Source organism: Chelmon rostratus, chromosome 8 (assembly GCF_017976325.1).
Source record: "Chelmon rostratus isolate fCheRos1 chromosome 8, fCheRos1.pri, whole genome shotgun sequence".
Lineage (NCBI taxonomy): Eukaryota > Metazoa > Chordata > Actinopteri > Chaetodontiformes > Chaetodontidae > Chelmon > Chelmon rostratus.
Window position 1 is genome coordinate 10,801,692 of NC_055665.1, and position 19,390 is coordinate 10,821,081.

At 41.4% G+C, this 19,390-nt stretch overlaps 1 protein-coding gene across 1 annotated transcript; it reads left to right on the top strand.

Moving 5' to 3' along the window:
- Positions 1 to 873: 873 nt before the first annotated feature.
- LOC121610282 lies at positions 874 to 18,216 on the top strand. The gene is made up of 27 exons (XM_041942317.1): positions 874 to 1,032; positions 1,807 to 1,990; positions 2,086 to 2,220; positions 2,308 to 2,513; positions 2,632 to 2,779; positions 2,982 to 3,100; positions 3,224 to 3,302; positions 4,276 to 4,481; positions 4,573 to 4,787; positions 8,948 to 9,161; positions 10,530 to 10,643; positions 10,748 to 10,895; positions 11,554 to 11,759; positions 11,847 to 12,061; positions 12,265 to 12,636; positions 13,404 to 13,617; positions 14,366 to 14,543; positions 15,436 to 15,576; positions 15,740 to 15,945; positions 16,050 to 16,197; positions 16,298 to 16,416; positions 16,570 to 16,648; positions 16,770 to 16,892; positions 16,974 to 17,045; positions 17,137 to 17,342; positions 17,425 to 17,639; positions 17,850 to 18,216. The coding sequence occupies exons 1-27, from the start codon at positions 874 to 876 to the stop codon at positions 18,214 to 18,216; spliced, it is 4,788 nt and encodes a 1,595-aa protein (XP_041798251.1).
- The last annotated feature ends 1,174 nt before the right edge of the window (positions 18,217 to 19,390 follow it).

A 19,390-nucleotide genomic window follows, 5' to 3' on the forward strand; every position in this document is an offset into this window, starting at 1 on the left:
GCCCCCTCTGGTGGTAACATGAGGTTCATGGGTGAATGAGCCACAGTTTGAAATACTGGGATACAACTTCAGAGCTGTTCGCAAACACAACCAGGCTTGTTCTTTATGAAGCTATTCTCAGTAGATAGTAATCTGAAACAATAAGATGAGCCTGCATTTCACTGGCAGCGTCTAGTTCACAAGATCTTCCTAATTCTCGGTCTTAGAGAAAATATTTCTAGCATCGACCCTGTTTTCTCCACAATTCAAAGGCAAGCGCTCGTCAAACAAGCCAAGTCAAACAAGGAATATTCCTGGCATTAACGCAGCGAGTTGCTAAACACTGGAAATGACACACTTTGTGGCATTAATGTTTCACTTGATTGTGAGACATTTGGTCCTGCAACAGCGGATCAGTCCACTCACAGGTTTAGTATTTAATGCAAAGATGGGGTGGACCTTCTGTATCATCTGGTGAGTTTAGACTGGATTTTAAACAGATTTGCATGCTGTGCTTGAATAGCTTTTTGTCATGAATCAGAATTTCTAGCTTCAGTCCAAAATCCAATGTGTATATCTGCTATAACTAGAGCTGCATCTCATACCATTTGTACTACCGTCTGTACAACAAATATTACAGACAAGCAGTGTTTTATAGGTTGACTGATCCGTCCCAGTATGCTATATGTGAAGCCATGTCAGTATTATATGGTTGCAACAGCTGTGCTGATTGTGTCACTGTGTTTGCTCTTTTTCTGTTTGCATCAACTTTGGACCAGCAGCTCAGACACTCAAACTGATAAACAGATCGAACTCTCTCTGTTCATGCACCTTTCCAGGTTTCTGTATGTGTCAGTGAGCGAGTGCAGACGGCTGCCTGAGTCAGAGCCTCTAATGCATGGGGAGGTCCATTCCCCCCAGTATCCTCAGCCTTACCCTCCGAACCTGCTGGAGCAGTGGGACCTCAGCGTGCCCGAGGGCTACCAGATCCGACTCACCTTCACACACCTGGACATTGAAGCTTCTCCAGGCTGCCATTACGACGCCCTTACAGTCAGAGCCACATTTCAACACATGATAACAGACCAGTGTTGTGGTGTTTGAGTTCTAAACTGAAGTATAATTTGAGTGCCAGTTTTGACAACCTGACGCTTCAATAGTGATGACTTGAACTTAACCTGAAACACACACTACATACCCACCTATTCATGTTTCGCTCTTATTGCCAAGATGTGCTTTGGTGTATCCCAGTATGATGATGGGTACTGCAAAATACCTGAAATAAAGTAGAACAGCACTAGATTAGTTAAGCGCAAACACTAGTCTCGAAGAGGACTTAAACCTATAATAATTTAGATTTTTATTTGGTTATTTGGACGGAAAACCAAACCAAACAATGACCGAAAGATGCAAAAAACCTCTATGGAAAATAAATTACAGTGACATTTAGAAAAACGCTACCATCTGTGATGTTCCAATATTTTATTTGTGCTGTCAGCTCCATGTCACTAACTAGCTTGCTGTTGGCAAATCACTTTATCAGTCTAAGTCAGGCAAGGTCTAATTCTCTAAGTTACATTACATTGGATCACACATTGGCAACACAAAGTGATTCATACTTTGCTTCACATTCTGAGATATTGTACCTTTAAGTAATGAGAGGACTTGAGACTTGAGACCGAGTCTGGACGGGATGCAACTTTGACTCAAGGTTAGGTGACAACAGACTCTGCTGCTGATGAGCGCTGTGCTGTGTATTATATTTGCATCTCGTTTGCATGTTTTCCTCATCATGATTAAGATTTCACCTCTTATATGATCCTTCAGGTTCTCTATGATGATAAGGTCCTGGGAAAGTTTTGTGGCAATGAGAATTCTGCTGATGGGAATCACCCAGGCAACCACCCCATGTTGTCTCCAGGCAACAGACTCACCCTCATTTTCCAGACAGATGACAACAACCCAGAGCGCCACCAGAATGTGGGCTTCTCTGCCCAGTACCAGGCAACAGGTAGCAGTCGTCCATCTTCTGTCAGCTTTTCTGGCACTTCACTCCATCTACTGGTCCACCTCCCACTGACTTAGTGTCTCTCTCTCTATTATCAGACATAGATGAGTGTTCTGCACCAGAAGAAGGCTCAGGACCACTCTGCTCTCAGATCTGCCTCAACACCCTTGGCTCATACCTCTGCTCCTGTCACCACGGCTACGAGCTTCGCTCAGACCAGCGCACCTGTTTGTGTGAGTATTGTGCAAAGTTGAGGGATGAATACTGACTCTTCATTTGGGGGTGAACCTGAATGATTTCCTCCTTTTCTGATTTCCCAGTATCCTGCAGTGGTGGTATATTTGATGAGCCAGAGGGACACCTATTCAGTCCAGGATACCCTAACCCCCCACCTCATGCTGTGTCCTGTCAGTACATCATTTCTGCAGGATCTGGCTTCACTGTCTCTCTTAACTTCACTGACAACTTCCACATCGAGAGCGTGGACACTCAGCAAGGCCCAAGCTGCCTCCATCACTGGTTGCAGGTAATGACAAACTCCTTCCACACATTATATATTTTTATATAAATAACTGAAAATAGATGGAGCAGTAAACAGACATGCTATAAAATAAATGAGCTGTGTCCTCCTCCTCTTGTAAAAGGTAACCATTCCAGGCCAAGAGCCCATGAAGCTGTGTGGTGGAAAGAGTCCAGGTCTAATGACCACAAACTCCAACACTGTCACGCTGGACTACCACACTGATGATGACGGCCTGAGCAGCGGCTGGAGCCTGGACTACAGCACACACCGTGAGGGAGAGAGCACTGAGACTAGAAATAAGCCAATAAGCAATTAAACTGCAATTACTGGCCCCGTCCAGGTCACAGGTGCCATCGGCAAAACATTTTGGCACTCAGTGAAATACACTTACCAACCCGAGTGTGAGTTTTAATTGGATAACTACAGGTCTGCAGCTGATGTTTCATGTCTGTGTGCCTATGGTGTTTCCAGGAGTGAAGTGTCCATTTCCTGGGACTATAGCTAAGGGCAGGGTCACGCCTTTCTTGACCGAATATCTCTACAGAGACTACATCTTTGCACGCTGTGACCAAGGATACAAGCTGATGATGGTTGGATGAAACTGATATTGTCTAATAAATAACATCAACAAAGGGCACTTGTTAATTTGTCACTGTTTGCGATACAAAAACAAATCCTGGGCTGATATGTGATTAGTTCTCCTCTTTCCTCAGGATGGGCAGGAGATTGAGAGTTTCTCAACCATGTGCCAAAGCAATGGACAGTGGCACCTTCCTCTGCCAGAATGCCACAGTATGTTACCTTTAAGCTCAAAAATCGTAAAATTAAGGGAAAGTCATGTTTATTTCAACCACAACTGACAAATATTAATATGCTCTTGTTTTTCTCCAGTAATTGATTGTGGAGAACCCAAACCTTTGCTGAACGGGGGGGTGACGTTCCTGTCTGGCTTTCAGAATCAGTTCCGTTCTGTCGTTCAGTATCACTGCAATGAGCCATTTTACTCTCTCTTTGGGGGTTTAACTGGTGAGATATTTACATACAGTGTTCTATGATGTACTGTTTTTCTGATACTTATTTTTCCTACCATTCCTACCAGCCATTGGTTTCCAATTAGCTGACTCCTGAAACGTGTTTGAGTTGTATAATCAATCATGGTGAGCTGCATTCACATGTTTAATGTGATGAATGTACAATTTAAGTGAGATTTATGAGTTTGCTAGATTTTCAATAGTGCGGTAATTGATGAAAACCAATGGAAATACACTTAATCCAAGGTACATTTAAAAAAGCCTTTACAGAAACACATTTTTAAAGCACACTATTAGCAACATGGTTAGCTGTGCAGAAATGTATATATGATTTGCAGTAAAAGGGCTAAAACATGCCAAGCTACTGATGCCTACAGAGAATCTAAACACCGAACTGAAAAACATAACCGCCATTGAAGCATCATGATTAGGTGTGCTCAAAAGTGTGATCTGTCGCTCCTGTAACCACACCCACCGGTGATGTCACAGTGTACTGACACACCTTCCACATCAAGCTATATTGTTCTTTTACCCTCTCTCTGCTCTTCAGTTAGTTTCACCTGTGAAGCAGACAGAAAGTGGAGGTCCAACAATGATGTTGTTGACAGTCCAACATGTATTCCAGGTATTTAGCTTTAGCTAATCCACATCATCATCTAGAATCTTTTGTTGAATTGTAGCTTGATGTCTTGTGTGAAACTTTACATGTACATATACATTTGTATCCTATTCAGTCTGTGGCCAGCCCACACAGCACATCTCTGCCTATCAGAGGATCATTGGAGGCAGAGAAGCTCCAGAAAATACCATCCCCTGGCAAGTGCTACTGAGTATAGACGGACAAAGAGCCGGAGGCATGGTGATTGCAGACCGCTGGATTATGACTGCAGCTCATGTTCTAAAACATGATGGAAGTACAGCTGCAAACGAGGCTGTTCGGGTAAGTGGGCTGCTCGCGCTGTTATCCACATGCCCATTGCCTCCATGCCTTTGACTTGACATTTATTTCCTCCAATGCTGTTAATTTGCAGATATACATGGGACTCACTGATGTTAAAACCCTGTATAACTCTCCTGTGTCGGCTGCCTCAGTCCATATTCACCCTGAATACAACAACCCCAACCTCTTAGACTTCAACAATGACATCGCCTTGATCAAACTGCAAGACCCAATCACGTTCAACTCCTCCGTTATGCCAATCTGTTTGCCAGCAGAGGGTGCCACATACACCACTGGCATGATGGGGTAAAGAAACAAGTGCTGGGTTTCATTTCACAATGTAATATAATCAATTTTATGCTATATATACTTGCTTTTGGTTCAGTGAACTGAGTTCAGTCGTTTTACACTGTTTCCATCCTACCATCTTAAAGACAGGAGAGTCTGATTTGCTTTTTCTAATGAGTTCACAATAACTGTTGATTTTTTTTTGTTATTTCAGACTGGTGTCAGGCTTTGGCCTCACAGAAATTGATAAACGACGGATTCTAACAAATAAGCTGAAGTACGTACAGCTCCCTGTGGTGCAACATGACATATGCAGGAGTTCAATCACTTTGTCAAAGAAGACAAGGAACAACGTACCAAGTCTGACAAATAACATGTTTTGTGCCGGAGTCCCTGAAGGTGGGAAGGACTCCTGCCAAGGCGACAGTGGAGGCCCCTTCACCCTGAGTGATGACGGACGGTTCTGGGCTGCTGGGATTGTCAGCTGGGGGGTTGACTGTGGACAGCAGGGAACATATGGAGTCTATACCAAAGTCACCAACTACTTGGGCTGGATCAACCAGACTATGCAGGAGAACTGAAATTTATGACAATGACAACATGATGTGAACAAAAACAAAAACATATTCAATAAAACAGGGAAAAAGAGCACACATGTTGCTCTAAATATACTCTTTCTGCAGTGCCAATGTATTTGTGTCACTAAAAAGGTGCGGATCAAAGATAATTATCCAGAGTATAAAATGATCAACTGCAAATTTCTGCTTATTATGATTAGTACCATTTCCAGACTCCCTAAAATTATTGAATTAATGCAATTTTGATTGCAAAATCACTGCATTGTATTTAAATCTCCTAAAAGCATTTTTTGAATAAAGTGACATAATACAGACTTGCATGTGCCTTTCATACATGCACCTCACATATAAAACACATCTCTGGTATAGATGATAAATGGATTAGTATCCACTTCAAGTCCCTCTCACACACTTGGTATTTGTCAGTCTCTGTCACACCTTGCGCTATGGCTGAGGTTGCTGTGTTTATTATATACTCCAAGTACTAGTTACTTCACGTCCCCTCTTTGGGCATTCCCTGCACAGTACACTGTGCTCTTACCCTAGAACCTTTTACTGTACACACACTGTGTTGTGTTAGTCAAACATATTGAGCGATTATTATCCCTCTTCTTTTACAACCTATACCTGCATTTATTTTCGCCAAGACAAACAATTCCTGGAGGTTAAATTCCATCGCAAAATACTACAAACCTCAGCCTGTCTGACATTAGTGGTCCATTTGTGGATGAGACATTTTGCCTAAAGTTGCAGTCACCCTGGGATAAATTTATAACAAACATGAGATGGAGCTACTCTGTTATATGGTACACTTGGTCTCACGCCTTCATGTGTTTTAATAATTTTTTTGTTTTTTATGAATTTCTACCTTAAAAAATGCAGTAAATATTTACTGTTAGTGTGGAACTACACTACAGCAGTGTCTATAAGCAGTGTGTGAGGCAGATTAGAAGTTAATCGGAGTATCATATGCAAAACTAAAGCACTATTATGTGGTTGCAAAAGTAAAAAAAGTGACTGTGTTTGTTCTTTTTCTGTTTGTATCTGCTTTGGACAAGCGCCTCAGTTCCAACTCTCTGTGTTCATGCACAATTCCATACAGCGAGACACAATTCCATACAGCGAGACTGTAATGTATGGAGAGGTCCAGCACCTCCGTATCCCCCAGCCACCTTCCCAACCTGCTGAAGAAATGGGACCTCTGGGTTCCTGAGGGTTACCACACCTAGCTGTCTTTAACACACCTGGATATCAAAGCTTCTTCACGCTGCCATCAAGACTCTTTGACCGTCACAGCGACATTGAAAGCAAATATGCTGCAATATTCCAAACAATAGATCAATGTTTGTGTTTTCAAGTCCAAAACCAGAATTGTTGTCTTATATTTACTACTTAACTTTGACTTTACAACTAATGACCTGTACAAATTGAGGTATTGAATTTGGACCAGGAACTGCATCACTTTTTTCACAAACTACAAATCATTGCAGGGCAGTTCTTATCATGTGTTTGTCTTGTCCTCCTTACTGATACAATGTGAGAGGGCTGCACCCTACAAATACTTAATCTAAATCAGAGCTGATAAGATAAAACAAAATAATGCAAGGTGCACAATAAAGAGACCCAAGCTGAAAAACAAATGACTGAAATAAGCAACTTCAGCAGTAGCAATACTACTGAATGTCACACATTACTATTTTTTAATTATTCTTATTTGTGTAGTGGCACAAATAAGACCCATGAGGAACGCCATTTCGTTCGGCTGTGTACTATGTAGATGAATGAAGGACAAAAGACAAAACTCAAAATGCAAAATACACAAATGGGCAATTCGTGAACATCCATTGACAGACATTTGTTGGAAGTCTACACAAAAATGTTTTAACAAAGTCAAGCAAACTGCACACTGTGACCGACACAACTAAATGCAACTTGCTCAGAAGCCCTAGAATATTAGCATTAATCAGACAAGTTAAGTATGTTATGGCCTCCAGGATGTAGATGCATCAGTGATACGCAAAGCACGTTGCACCTAGTCACCTGATTCATTAATATAAAATGACAAAGTTGGTTTATCTTAGTGCAACAGATGAGTGTGGCAAATACTCAAAGTGGTCATTTGGACTTGTTGAGGACTTGAGTATTAAAACAGACCTGGATGGAAAGTTGTGTATCATCTGCATAGCTGTGGAAGTTGATGCCGTGCCTCCTGATGACATGTCCAAGTGGTAGCATGTATAGGTTAAAAAAGTTTGGACCTTAAATTGACCCCTGGGGAACCCATGCTGACATAGAATTTCCTGTCTGTGAGATACAATTTGAACGCGTTAAAAACAGTACCAGAGATGCCAATTAAATTCAAAGTCTATTTAAAAGAATGGTATGATCTACTGTGTGAACCGCTGCACTCAAATCTCAAAGCACAAAGACAGACGACATTTTTGTGTCCATGTTTGACCTGATGTCATTGACAGTTTTCACTAGTTCTGTCTCTGTGCTGTGATATTTTCCAAAACCAGATTGATATATTTCAGGACTGGTTGTTGACGTCATAAAATCATTTAATCAACAAGTTTTTCTAAAATCGTACTTAAAAATTGTATCAAAGGTTTGAAACAGTATGTGGTATGCTAATGTTTCAATTGCTGGTATGCTACAGTTTTTTTTTTGGAAATTGTTTGCTGCATGGAGAATATTGAAGCTTGATGAGAAGTCTTGATAGTCTAAGTTTGGTAGTTGTAGATCTTGAAATTCTTACTGTTTCGACAAAATTTGTAAATTAAGTTAATTTATGATTAGTTAGAAATAATTTGCTGTTAGGAACTTTTGAGAGGAGTTTAAAAATAGGCCTAAGGACGCCACTGCCTTGCACTATGGAACATACCACTATTGTACTGTACATTGTTGTTAGTTACTGTGGCTCCTATGTGCTCTGAGCACTAGTTACTTAATCTCTCTCCATGAACTCACAAAGACAGCAGACTCTCCTTCCTCTGACTTTTTTGGGTCCTCATTGTACTGTACACTGTGCTCATACTACAACTTTTTACTGTACACACAGTCTTTTACTCCAAATACTTCAAGTTCAGCTTGTCAAACTAAATGAGCCATTACTGCCCCTGTTCCTCTTCAGTTCATACTTGCATTTCTTCTTGCCAAGACAAACAAACCCTGGAGGTTAAATTCCATTACAAATACTACAAACCACAGCCTGTGTGACATTGGTCCATTTGTGCACGAGACATTTTGCCTACAGCTGCAGTCACACTGAAATAAACTTACTGCAGATATGAGATGGACTTACGTTCTATGGTAAGCTTGATTTTTTTTTACAACCTTCATTTTTCATGAAGCTTTCTTTTCCATGAATTTTTATCATGAAAATAAAAGTACAGTATATACTGTACATACTGTAAGTGTGCTGAGGTAAACTACTAATGGTTAGTTTTTAGTCAGTTGCCACGTACCATTTAGAAAAATCAAGCAACAGTCTGTGATTGCAAAAGGTAAAAATTGTGTCACTCTGTTTGTTCTTTTTCTGTTTGCATCAACTTTGGACAAGCACCTTAGTTCCAACTCTGTGTTCATGCACAATTCCAGGTGTCTGTGTTTGTCAGCGAGCGAGTGCTGGCAGCTGGCCAGTACTGAGACGGTAATGCATGGGAAGGTCCAGTCCCCTCAGTATCCACAGCCTTACCTTCCCAACCTGCAAAAGGAATGGGATCTCTGCGTTCCTGAAGGATACCAGATCGAGCTGTCTCTTACACACCTGGATATTAAACCTTCTATGGGCTGCTATCAAGACTCTCTGACGGTCAGAGCCATATCATACAATATTTAAAAAAAATAGATCAGTGTTTTTGTATTCAAGTCCAGAACCCAATTTTTAGTCTAATATTCATTATTAAACTTTGACTTTAATATTGACGACCTGCATGGACTGCGGTCCGGGGCATCACTTTTTCCATCTATCCATCCATTCATTTTCTGACACTTATGCAGGTAGAGTCGCAGTGGCAGCAGACAAAGCAAGGTAATCCAAGCATCCCTCTCCCCAGCAATGTTTTCCAGCTCCTCCCAGTGGAGTTTAAAGTCTTAAACAATAAAACACACCATTATCCAATTCAATACACTCAGTGGTTCTGTTGCTATGGCTTTATTTGGTCTGTTATAACCAAAAACTTACGGCGATGCTAGCTAATGTCATCGAGGTAAATATTGTTGTAAAACACTGAGTCACTTTGCTGACTTTATGACTGTTCTCCACTTGTGCTACTGTCACAGAAGTTAAGCGTTATCTAAATACTAAACTTAAGCATTATTCATTATTGTCACTTACAGCCAATATGTTCAGCAAAAAAAAAAATCTCTTTTTTTTCTCTTTACACATTTCAGGTTGTCCATGATCAGAAGGTCTTGGGGAAGTTTTGCGGTCAGGAGAATCCAGGCAAACAGTCGATCTTTTCACAAGACAACAGACTGACTCTAATATTCCAAACAAGTGACTCCACCGCAGAGCTCCAACAGCACATTGGCTTCTCTGCTACCTACAAGGCAATAGGTAGAGCTGGTCACTTCAATCTTCTACACTCTGCATCTACAGTGCATTATGTCCCCACACATGTGAGAGAAATTCCACCTTTAAACATAATTAGCATTGAACTTTTCCAGGGATTTTGGTCACAATGATTAACATCAGTAAACATAGTAATGAGGTAATAGCAATAATAATGTAAATGTTGATAAATAACCCACATTCAACTTTAAGTTAGGTTTTTCCTTTAATGATCTTCTCATTATCAGACATAGATGAGTGTTCAAAACATGGCCCTGGAGATGGCTCTGGTCCACTCTGCTCTCAGATCTGCATCAACACCCCTGGTTCTTACCACTGCTCCTGCCACAATGGTTATAAACTTCATTTGGACCAGCGCACATGTTTGTGTGAGTACTGTGAACAGTAAATGCATCTTTGCATGTTCTTTAATGTATGTCATGGTGTGAAGCTCAGTAGTTATGTTGGTGCATTTTCAGGTGAATGACTGAATCTCTTCTTTCTACAATAACACTTGCTTTTACTCCACGCCCAGTCTCCTGTGGTGGTGATATATTTCAAAAACATGAGGGACATCTATCTAGTCCACGGTACCCTCGCCCCTCACCTCCTTTTCTGTCCTGCAAGTACATCATCTCTGTGGAGCCCAGATTCGCTGTCACTCTAAACTTCACCGACAACTTCCACATAGAGAGTGTGGACACTCAGCAAGGTCCCAAGTGTCTACATCACTGGCTGCAGGTAATGGCAAAGGCCTTCCCTACAACAAATGACAATTAGCAGAGGCTGATTCTGATATTCCTCAGTTTATATCAACAAACTTTCTACTACTCCTCCCCACAAAGGTGACCATCCCAGACAGAGAGCCCATGAAGCTGTGTGGTGGAAAGAGTCCAGGTCTGATAGCTACAAATTCCAGCACTGTCAGACTGGACTACCACACTGATGATGAAGGCCTGAGTCTCGGCTGGAGGCTCGACTACAGCACAAACGGTGAGGGATGATGGAAGAAAGACATCATGTTTTGCGTGGTAGATGGTCTGATCTGCGATAATCATTTGGTTACCATGTCCCTTCCAGAGGTCAAATGTCCATGTAATGTCATGTAATGTAGTGTAGCTTCAGGCAGAGTGACTCCAGTCTTAACTGAACATTTCTACAGAGATTATATCTATGTGACCTGTGACCAGAGATACAAGCCGACGATCTGAAGCTTTTTTCACTGGCAATACATTAAATGTCCTTGTTTTGCAGTAAATGATTGTGAAGAACCCAAACCTCTGCTGAACGGAGGGGTGACGTTCCTGTCTGGCTTTCAGAATCAGTACCGTTCTGTTGTTCAGTATCACTGTAATGAACCATTTTACTCTCTCCCTGGGAGTGTAAATGGTGAGATATTTACACATATAATTCCAAAATTACAATTAACACAATTTTTTTTCTATATCTTAACTAAAACTAAATGCCATTTTCTTCCTCTTGTCTTCAGTTAGTTTCACCTGTGAAGCAAACAGACAGTGGAGATCCTCCCACAACAATGTCACCCCAACATGTACACCTGGTACTGATACACCCTGCCATTCCAAATCTATGTGTGTTTTAATTAAAACATGAAGTCTGTGTGAACTGAATTTTTGTCTGTCTCATCCAGTCTGTGGCCAGCCCACGAAACTCATCTCTACCTATCAGAGGATCATTGGAGGCAGAGAAGCTCCAGAAAATACCATCCCTTGGCAAGTGTTAGTGAATATAGCTGGAATAAGAGCAGGAGGCACGGTGATTGCAGACCGCTGGATCATGACTGCGGCTCATGACCTAACACAAAACAGAAAATTAATATCAAAAGAAAGAGTGCGGGTAAGTGGCCTGCTATAGATGTTTTCTGCATGACAACTGCCTTCATGCTTTTGACTTGACATTTCCTCCAATGCTGTTGATTTGCAGGTTTACATGGGACACACTGATGTTAAAACCCTGTATAACTCTCCTGTGTTGGCTGCTTCAATCCATATTCACCCTGAATACAACAACCCCAACGGCTTAAACTTCAACAATGACATCGCCTTGATCAAACTGCAAGACCCAATCACATTCAACTCATCTGTTATGCCAATCTGTTTGCCAGCAGAGGGTGCCACATACATCACTGGCATAATGGGGTAAAGAAACAACTGAAAATTTTACTTTCATGATTCTATATAATCCATTTTAAATTATATTAATTAATTTCAATCATTCTATCTTAGCCCTTTTCTCCTTCTTGTCCAAACATGTGAATCTTGTGCAGTTACCTGACAGCAGACTCTGATTTGCTGACTTTACTATTGCTGCCTCTTCTCATTTTTGTTTTTTCTACTTTCAGACTGATGTCAGGCTTTGGCATTATGGAAATTTACCCCCCACGGACTGCAACGAAGCTGAAGTATGTGCACCTCCCTGTGGTGGACCAAGAGACATGCCAAAATTCAGTCAATAAGCTGAAGAAGACAAGGAACAACGTACCAAGTCTGACAAATAACATGTTTTGTGCTGGAGTCCCTGAAGGCGGGAAGGACTCCTGTCTAGGCGACAGTGGAAGCCCCCTCGCTCTGAGTGATGACGGGCGATTCTGGGCTGCGGGGATTGTCAGCTGGGGGGTTGACTGTGGACAGCAGGGAACATACAGAGTCTATACCAAAGTCACCAACTACCTGGACTGGATCAACCAGACTATGCAGGAGAATGGACATTTACAGTAATTCACTGTGTGATGTGAAAATATAAAAAACAAAAACAAAAACATTAAAATAAGGAAAGAGAAAACCAATTTGCTTTACATCTACTCTATCTTCAGTGTTCATTGTAACACGTTGAACTATGGCTGATGACACTATTATATATTGTTGTTCTTAATGTCTATTATGTACTCTGAGTATTAGTTACTGTCTTTATGAACTGACAAAGGCAGTAGGGTCTCCTTCTATTGAATTTTTTGGGGCTTCACTCATATTCTTTTAGTTCTTTTAGTCAGACTTATTATATTGAGCAATAACTGAACCTGTTCTTTTACAATGCACACCTTTATTTATTTTTGCCAAGATAAACAAATCCTGGAGGTTAAATTCCATTGCAAAATACTACAGACCCCAGCCTGAGTGTCATTACTGGGTCATTTGTGCATGAGACATTTTAACTGAAACAGAGATAAACTTATCGCAGACATGGGATGGACCTACTGTGTTATATGGTAAGCTTGGTCAGTTTTTACAACTTCATGATGCACGTTTAGTGATTTTTTTCTTTTCCATTAATTTATATCTTCAAACTTCAAATTGAAGACTTGGAACTACACGACAGCAGCGAGTGAGCAAGTGATCAATTTCTCAAAGTACCATATACACGTAAAGCAATACAACGTGGCTGCAAAAGTTAAAACTTACTGTGTCATTTTGTTCTTTTTCTGTTTGCATCAACTTTGGACTATCACCTCACTTCCACCCCTCTGTTTATGCACAATTCCAGGTTTCTGTGTTGGTCAGCGAGTGAGTGCTGGCACCTGCCCAACTCTCAGCCTGTAATACACTGGGAGGTCCAGTCCCCTCGGTATCCACAGCCTTACCTTCCCAACCTGCTGAAGCAATGGGACCTCTGGATTCCTGAGGGCTACCAGATCCAGCTGTCTATAACACATCTGGATATTAAAGCGTCTTTGGGCTGCTATCAAGACTCTCTGACGGTCAGAATTATATGGAAACCTAATATTAAACAATGGTCCAAGCAACAGATCAATGTTTTTTGTACTCAAGTATAGAACCCAAATTTTAGTCAAATATTTATTATTTAACTTTGATCTGAGTATTGATGATCTACATTAACTGGGGTCTGGAATTAGAACCATGGGCCCCATCACCTTTTTCATCTGTCCATCCAACCTTCCATTCATTCCTTTTCTGCTGCTGATCTGGGGATGGGTGTCAGTGGCAGCAGGCTAAGCAAGAAAACTCAAACATCCCTCTTCCTAGCAAATGTTTTCAAGTTCCCAAGCCAGATGAGATTGGGTTTACCAGCTCTGTCCGGCAGCCTCTCTTGCTATCTGATCCAACTCATCACCAGGTCGTTGTCAGTTAACTCTGCTCCTCTCTTCACTAAGAGTGGTTGGCTAAAGGTGTTCTGTTACCAAGTACAACAAAGTGAAACAAATGCTCCATTACAGGACTGATGTGTAGCATTTAGCAGCACATAGTATGTGTATCCCTCCCCTCACCCCTCCCTTTCTAAGCATGTAGGAGAACCTAACTTAGGGCAATGTAAAAACATGAAAAACCCTATCTAGAGCCAGTGCTCAGTCTGTCTGATAAACAACTTCAGCAGAAGTAAAAATGTCACACACCTTGCCCAGGGGCAAAACACTGTAACTGACCTTTGAGTGCCTCGTTGTGATCTTTGGTTTTGCAATGTCCCTTTTTTCTCTTTGCACTTTTCAGGTTCTCCATGATCAGAAGGTCTTGGGGAAGTTTTGTGGTCAGGAGAATTCAAACGATCACCCAGGCAAAGAGTCGATCCTTTCTCAAGGCAACAGCCTGACTCTCATATTCCAAACAAGCGATTCCATCGCAGAGCTCCAACAGCACATTGGCTTCGCTGCTACCTACAAGGCAATAGGTAGAGCTTTTCAGGTCACTTCCCTCCCCACTGCAAAGCATTATATACGCCAACCCTGCAAAAGAAATTCCACTATAAAACATATTTACACAGTAAAATTAACAATCATAAATAATAACAATATCTCTCTAAGATGGAGATGAGAGTGTCAGAACCAGTATTGTAGTGAGTTCGTCATGACTTGTCATTTTGTCCCAGGATTTGTTCAGTCATTAAGAGTCTATGGAGCAGCTCCAAGATGATGTTGTAACCAGGGGTGCACATAACTGGCACAGAAGTACAAATTACAATTAGAAACACATAATCTCAGTTGTTTGCAAACATGCCTTTGCCTACCATGCGGCCACTGGGTACACACAGTTTCTAATGCTTATGCTGAGAGGGAACAATTTACCCTGGGGATTAACTGAAGAATTTAAAATCAGATATGAGTCATTCATGTGATCATTTTTCAGTTTTTGATCCTTCAACTTGGCCTCAGGAAATGCCATTTTGGCAACACATCGATGTGCACCATTCTTCAGAAATATGAGACGGACTGTGAGAAAACGGATGTGCTAACAGCAAGCAGGAAAACGCTTGGCAGTGTCCTCTGTGTATGACTTGGCCAAAATAGGAAATACAAGCAATCCAGACTGTTACTCCAACATTAACAAGGTGGTCAAATGATCTCTTACATTGCCTTTGAGCAGCACAGCACCTGAGAGGGGATTCTCACATCTCAGCAAATTAAAAAACAAGTACAGATCTCATCTGTCGACACTCGTCTCATAGCCCTGATGCAAATCCACCTGTCAAAGATGAGATTTGACCCAAAGCCAGCTGTTGATATGTGAATGGAGACAACTAATCAGGGCTATGTTTTCCCTGTAATCCCCTTCTTCATTTTCAGATGTGGATGAGTGTTCAAAACAGGACCCTGGAGATGATTCTGGTCCACTCTGCTCTCAGATCTGCATCAACACCCCTGGGTCTTACTACTGCTCCTGCCACAATGGTTACAAACTTCATTCAGACCAGCGCACATGTTTGTGTGAGTACTGTGAACAGTAAATGCATTCGTCTTTGTAAGCAACGTCTCCCTGTGAAGCTCAGTAGTTACAGAATAGCATTAATGCAGAATAGCGTTATTTTGAGGTGAAGCGTTTAATCTCTTGTTCTTGCAACAATAACACTTGCTTTTACCCTCTGTCCAGTGTCCTGTGATGCTTGTATATTTGATAAGCGTGAGGGACGCCTGTCCAGTCCTGGGTACCCTGACCCTTCACCTCCTTTTCTGTCCTGCAAGTACATCATTTCTGTGGAGCCCAGATTCACTGTCACTCTAAACTTCACCGACAACTTCCACATAGAGAGTGTGGGAACTCAGCAAGGTCCCAGGTGTCTACATCACTGGCTGCAGGTAATGGCAAAGGGCTTCCCTACAACAAATGACAATAAAAAGAGGCTGACTCTGATGTCCCTCACTGTATATAAATTAACTTTTTACCACTCCTTCCCACAAAGGTGACCATCCCAGACAGAGAGCCCATGAAGCTGTGTGGTGCAAAAAGTCCAGGTCTGATAGCTACAAATTCCAGCACTGTCAGACTGGACTACCACACTGACAATGAAGGCCTGAGTCTCGGCTGGAGGCTCGACTATAGCACAAACGGTGAGGGACGAAGGGACTTGAGGGACTTTTATTTGATGGACGGAAACAGTTGCACAACTGTAGATACGTGTTTAATGTTTGGGTATCATGTCCCTTCCAGAAGTCAAATGTCCATTTCCTGGAAATGTGGCTAAAGGCAGAGTGACTCCTGTCTTGACTGAATATTTCTTCAGAGATTACATTTACGTGTCCTGTGACCAAGGATACAGGCTGATGATGGTTTGATGTTTTCTTTCTTTCACTGTCCATTTGTTAGGACAAAGAAAAAAGACATTGCTTAATATCATTTTCTGTCTATTTGTTTCAATGTGGGAAGTTGATATTAACATTTTTCTAATATATTGAATTCAAACACACCACTTACTTTTGTAGGACGGTCAAGAGATCCAGAAATTCTCAGCCAAGTGTCAAAGAGATGGACAGTGGCACCTCCCTCTGCCAGAATGCCGGAGTATGTCTGTTTTGAGCCAAAATTATTATTTCAGGACAAACAAAGAACAATAACTACAGTCAAACACAGATCCTGTGTCACAAGTCAAATCTGATTATGTCCTTGTTTTGTTCTTCTCCAGTAATGAATTGTGGAGAACCTCAGCCTTTACTGAATGGAGGGGTGACCTTTCAGAATGAGTACCGCTCCGTTGTTCAGTACCACTGTAATGAACCGTTTTACTCTCTCCCTGGGGGTGCAAATGGTGAGATTCTTACATAGACTTTTCCAAAAAATATTGTTCATAAAAATGTGCGTTTTGATATATGTTCCCTCTTGTCTCCAGTTAGTTTCTCCTGCGATGCAGACGGAAAGTGGAGATCCAAACACAACAATGACACTCCAACGTGTATACCTGGTACCTCCTCTCTGATACTTAGTCTAGGATGCTTTAATTAAACCATGAAGCCTGTGTCTGTGGGAACTGAATTCATGTCTGTCTCATCCAGTCTGTGGCCAGCCCACAAACCTCATCTCTACCTATCAGAGGATCATTGGAGGCAGAGAAGCTCCAGAAAATACCATCCCCTGGCAAGTGCTACTCAGTGTAGATGGACTGAGAGCAGGAGGCATGGTGATAGCAGACCGCTGGATTATGGCTGCAGCTACTGATTTAACACGGGAAGGAAAACCAGTATCACCCAAGGTTTTACGGGTAAGTGGGCTGCTCTAGCTGTTATCCACATGCCCATCGCCTCCATGTGACATTTATTTCCTCCAATGCTGTTGATTTGCAGGTTTACATGGGACACACTGATGTTAAAAACCTGTATAACTCTCTTGTGTTGGCTGCTTCAATCCATATTCACCCTGAGTACAACAACCCCAACTTCTTAGACTTCAACAATGACATCGCCTTGATCAAACTGCAAGACCCAATCACATTCAACTCATCCATTATGCCAATCTGTTTGCCAGCAGAGGGTGCCACATACATCACTGGCATAATGGGGTAAAGAAACAACACCTAGATTTCATTTCATATTGCTGTATAATTCATTTTCCATGATGCCAATAATTTTCTTAGAAAGACAATTCATTTTGCATATTCATGTATTTCATTTTGTTGTTCCAACATTTAAGTTTATTCCTGCTTCTAGACAGATTTGCTGATTTGCTTTTTACTACAGAGTTTCTTATAACTGTCTACATTTTTTGTCAGACTGGTGTCAGGCTTTGGCCTTACCGAATCTGGCAAACGACGACTTTTAACAAACAGATTGAGGTACGTGGAGCTTCCTGTGGTGGACCAGGAGACATGCAGCAGTTCAGTCGATAAACTGAAGAAGATGAGGTCTAACTTCCCAAGTTTGACAAATAACATGTTTTGTGCTGGAGTCCCTGAAGGAGGGAAGGACTCCTGCCAAGGTGACAGTGGAAGCCCCCTCGCTCTGAGGGATGGCGGACGCTTCTGGGCTGCTGGGATTGTCAGCTGGGGGGCTGACTGTGGAGAGCCGGGAACATATGGAGTCTATACCAAAGTCAGCAACTACCTGGACTGGATCAACAAGACCATGAAGGAGAACTGAATTTACTATATTTAATTTTTAAGTTAGGTTAATAAAACCTGGTGTACTGAACAAACCAGGGACAAGCATGGCAAAATAAAAAAAAAATGAGGAAGACTAACTTGGCTCATATAGTCCATCCTTAACCAATTTACAATATAAAGACAAAGGCGTAGCATAAGCTATAGCACTTGAGCTTCAGGTAAACAGGTTGATCAAACCAAATAGTCTGTTTTGAAGCATTTTTTGCATTTGTGTTACAATGAAATTATCCAAAAATCTAGAGCAAGTACGTCATAAGTAAATTCTTCTTTTTGCACAATAGAGCATAACAGTGTGCCTATCAATAACCCCACAGCCAACTGTCACAAATAGTAGGCTACCACTTGCATCAGAAGTCATTTGGCTGCACACTTCATGCTTTAGAAATGAAAGAAGGCAGCATTATTTGTCTTTGTTGGGCCACTTTGAGGCAGCAGAACAAGCTGCAAACACAACAGTGATATTTCCACCTTATAAAAGTCTCCAACATTAGCAAACAGTTTATTTACGTGCAGATATGGTGCTATGGCATTCATCTGGAGTTGTGTTTGTGTATTTACTCTCTAGCTCTGGTGTGCTCTCCACCAAATACTGGGCAAATATGTGGCCCCAGTGGTTTATCCTAGTTCCTAAAATTCCCATGAACGAATTTGGCCTTACAGCCACTGGTGTACCTCAAGAGTTCACTATTAGATTTTAACATGTTAATTGCTGTACAGCTCTTGTACATTATTGATGGGATTAATGAAACATTTAATGCAATGAGCCATTTGTCATAGTGAAACTGCGGTGGTGCTTTTGTGTTCTCAGCTGTTATTTTACTTAATTTCTCTGTTTCGCATACGCAAGTACAAAACACAAGAAGGAAAAATGGAAGTATTTGTCGGGGTGTGGTAGAAACTTGTAATGGCTGGTGTGAAAACCTCACCCAAAAGCCATATAAAAGGTAAAATACAAACATACAAAATCACCAATACATTTTGAATATTAGTTTTCAAGTATTGCACAACTTAAGCTGTGCAACTAGCCGACTTAAGCACACAAAAGCATTTTTGGAATTAAGTGACGTAATATGAATTTACATAATGACTTTTCATGCATGTATTTTAGATTAGTCACAGATCTCTCTATAAAGATGATTTGTATCTGCTTC

Bases quoted from the DNA above. Each gene is read 5' to 3' on its own strand.
- LOC121610282 (XM_041942317.1), top strand. From the start codon at position 874: ATGCATGGGGAGGTCCATTCCCCCCAGTATCCTCAGCCTTACCCTCCG. The intron at 1,991-2,085 runs GTAGCAGTCGTC...CTCTATTATCAG, and splicing joins TGCCCAGTACCAGGCAACAG to ACATAGATGAGTGTTCTGCA. The intron at 14,544-15,435 runs GTAGAGCTTTTC...CTTCATTTTCAG, and splicing joins TGCTACCTACAAGGCAATAG to ATGTGGATGAGTGTTCAAAA.